The following is a 3,315-nucleotide window of genomic DNA, read 5'->3' as shown; positions in this document are numbered from 1 at the left end:
AGTCTTTCCTATTTTACCCTGCCCTTCACCCTGGAAGACACTTTACGAGAGCAGGGGAAAATGTTTATGCACAAAGAAATCTGGAGTCACTGACCTAATTATCCTTAATGTTTTATTATAAAATATCAATGTACTTAATGTACTTATTATAAAAATTGGGTTTCTATTAAAGATAGAAAGGCAGTTTGTGCTTTTATTCAGATGGTTTTGTCTCCAATTTTGGACTTGTGTATTGAGAAACACTAAAAGCAGCATGCAGTGTGTTCCTTGGTTATATTTTTTAAACAGTGTGTCTGGGCTAAAGAGCTATTAGTCGGCACAACTTGTTCTCTTTTATGTTTTTTTCCTTAACAGACATAATGACTAATGCTGTCTGTGCAACAAACTAAATTGTCTCGATCATCCAAAGTTAAAAACATAAGAACTTCAATTTAACCAACAAATGGTTTCTGCATCCTGAGTATACAGCTATTTGAGAGGTTGGTGGTGAGACAGACCTCATTTCTGAGAAAAATATATTAAAGAAGGTCCTTTCAAATGCTGTTTATGTGATATGGTATAAAAAACTAAAATGGCATCAACTCACCTATCTATTTATCTAAAAATATGACCATGAGCAATAAGCAAGCCACTGTTCTTGAAGTCAATATCTCTTACTAATTGTAATATCCTTTTACTCTTATTTTCATGTGAAGAACAAACTGTGAAATTGGAAATTAAAGCAGTACAGAAATTTGTAATGCTGGATATTAAAACAAGAAATTGTGTTTGAGTCTTAATGTGCATGGTTTTTAAAGTATATTACTGTGATTGTTATACATACAATATCGCCAAAGCATCAATTCAAAAGCTGTAACAAAAAACAAAACAAAAAAAAACTCTAGTGGAAATTGTGATTAATAATAATAATAATAACACTGACAATACATTACAATACATTAATAAGCATATACAAAAAAAACTAAACTAATTTTCTGTGGTATTCTTGCACAAAAACACTAATGTTTAATCAAGTTGTTCATAATAACTTTGACTTCTGTCCAGTAGATGCCAGTAACACGCGAATAATGCTCTGCATACTAGGTACGAGAAGAAGCTCTTTTTATTGACGTGACTGTGAACCAATCACGGAGAGAGAAACGATTGACGTCTTTGTATTTATTTATTGCTGGGGCTCTCTGGTCCTATCACACGACGAGAAATGAATGACGTTTTTAAAGTTCGTTCGCTCCAGCCAATGACATTCAAGGAATTCTGAAGCGCGAAGAGTTTAAGGGAGAGAAGAGAACGATGACTAACGGAAACTCTAAAGTGTAACAAAACAATACTTTCAAAATGCTATTTTTATAACTTTCCGTTATCATTAACCGTATATTTATATGACTTAGTTCATTTCTAACTGTTTCGTGTTGTTTTAGCTCAACAGCGACAGGAATCATGACTCGTGCTGAGAAAAATAGCGTAACGTTACGTGTGCATTCGTTCCCACCAGCTGCTCTTACGATGTTTCTTGGTTAACGTTAGCGTTCAAATGCGTTTGTTGACGTTTTAAAATACGCGTCGTCATGTTTAGTGTTTCTTTTCTTTGTCTAATCTAGTTCTAAACGTCTATACGTGTGACATTTGATAGTGTTTTGCATGACAGCTCGTTAAGTCCTGTTATGGCCTCTCAGAATGTGGTTTTTGCCATCGATGTGGATTATCGACCTGAAGAGACCATCGGCACGACTAGTGCCTATCAAAACCACCTCAAACAGTGGATTCTAAGAGTCCTGCTCCGTTTGGGATACAAATATGGGCTGGAAAAAGTGCGATGGGGTTATAAATTCTTCCATTCAAGGACTGTTAAAAGTGCAACACTTATAACCAGAGGATCTGATTTCAAGGAGCTCCAGGAGAAGGTGTTCAGTGACTTCGAAGAGGAGCTGCTTGTCAAATTCAGTGTGGAAGGAAAGTCACCCAAAATTCAGGAAAAGTACAACAAACTGAAACCCAGCCCGGCTAGTTGTGTCCTGAATGCCTTGAAAGAGATCCTTCTAGACTTCCAATGGGACAGACCTGATCTAACATCTCCCACCAAGGTCACACTGAGACCAAGAAGGTCGAGTAGAAGTGGCAGAAATATCCCTCTGCAGGATTATGACATGTTAAGCGTTGACAAAAATGTCCTTTTTGTCGTGTCTGAATGTCCACTGTCCAAAGCAGAGTTGGAAGACTACTTATCCATCCGTAGGGATGACAGTAGACTTTATAGAGACGTACATGAGCAGGTGCTGCCCAAAGGTCTGATAGATATGCTTATGCAACGCAAAGTGTTGCTTCACTGGGCTGATTCAGGTATATTGAAGGTAAGTGGTGCTCTTATAGAGTTCCTATGTATAATTGGGGTTTATATCAGTGTTTTTGACTACAATATGTTTTGTTTTGTTTTTTAAAACCAGGCTAATCATGTGGTGGAGGACTACACTGGTATGGAGACATTGGCAGAGCTTCTTGGGCAGGTTGGAGGACGGGTGGTGCCCATGCTGTCTCCTTGTTTGCCATTGATGGACCAACATTCTGATACAAGCCCTTCACTGGATTTGGGAATAGATGCCTTTCCTATAGATTCAACCAATAGCTACCTTGAGTTGTCGGAAAGAATGCACCGACAAGTCTTTCCTCCTTTGGGTGGATGTCTTTCCTGGATTGCAGGTAAATAATAAAATACAAACACACACACACACACAAGGACAAATAATCCTAGTTAGGATTTATTTGATAAAAAGGTAATATTGTGGGATATCATTACAATTTAAAATAATTGTTTTCCGTTTTAATATATTCTACAATGTAATCAATTATTTCTTGTGAAGGCAAAGTTTTCTGCAGCATTTCTTATTATCAATGTTAAATTGGTTGGAGCATCCAGTTGAGCGGTTGAAAACTGCTTCATATTTTTGCAGAAACAGTGAGATTTTTTTTTCAGCATTCTTTAATAGAAAGTTCAAAATAAAAGCATTTGAAATAAATCTTTTGTAACATTACAAATGTCTTTGTCACTTTTGATCAATTTAATGCATCCTTGCGTAGTAAAAGTATTATTTGTAAATCTTACAAACCTTTAAATAGTAGTGGATCACATTTTTCACAAAATACTAAGCAGCACAAACGAACACATTTTCTTGAGCAGCAAATGAATATATTAGAATAATTTCTGAAGGATCATGTGACACTGAAGACTGGAATAATGGCTTTCTAATTCATATATGTATATATAAATGTGTGTGTACAATACGTGTGTGTGTATATATATATATATATATATTTCAACAT

General features: G+C 35.9%; 1 protein-coding gene across 2 annotated transcripts in view; it reads left to right on the top strand.

Annotated features, from left to right (window-relative positions):
* Positions 1-1,659: 1,659 nt before the first annotated feature.
* Positions 1,660-3,315, top strand: part of LOC107753599 (treslin-like) — a 13,969-nt gene continuing 12,313 nt past the window's right edge. For both annotated transcript variants that reach the window (XM_016569801.1, XM_016569800.1), the window contains exons 1-2: positions 1,660-2,348; positions 2,442-2,694. In XM_016569801.1, the coding sequence (XP_016425287.1) occupies positions 1,662-2,348; positions 2,442-2,694 (940 nt within the window). In that variant the 5' untranslated portion in view covers positions 1,660-1,661. The remainder of the gene's footprint in view (positions 2,349-2,441; positions 2,695-3,315) is intronic.

The sequence above is a fragment of the Sinocyclocheilus rhinocerous genome, unplaced genomic scaffold (assembly GCF_001515625.1).
Source record: "Sinocyclocheilus rhinocerous isolate Xijiao unplaced genomic scaffold, SAMN03320098_v1.1 scaffold200, whole genome shotgun sequence".
NCBI classification, from domain to species: domain Eukaryota; kingdom Metazoa; phylum Chordata; class Actinopteri; order Cypriniformes; family Cyprinidae; genus Sinocyclocheilus; species Sinocyclocheilus rhinocerous.
The sequence above is the reverse complement of the archived record's forward strand: the minus strand, read 5'-3'. Positions and strand labels throughout refer to the sequence as shown.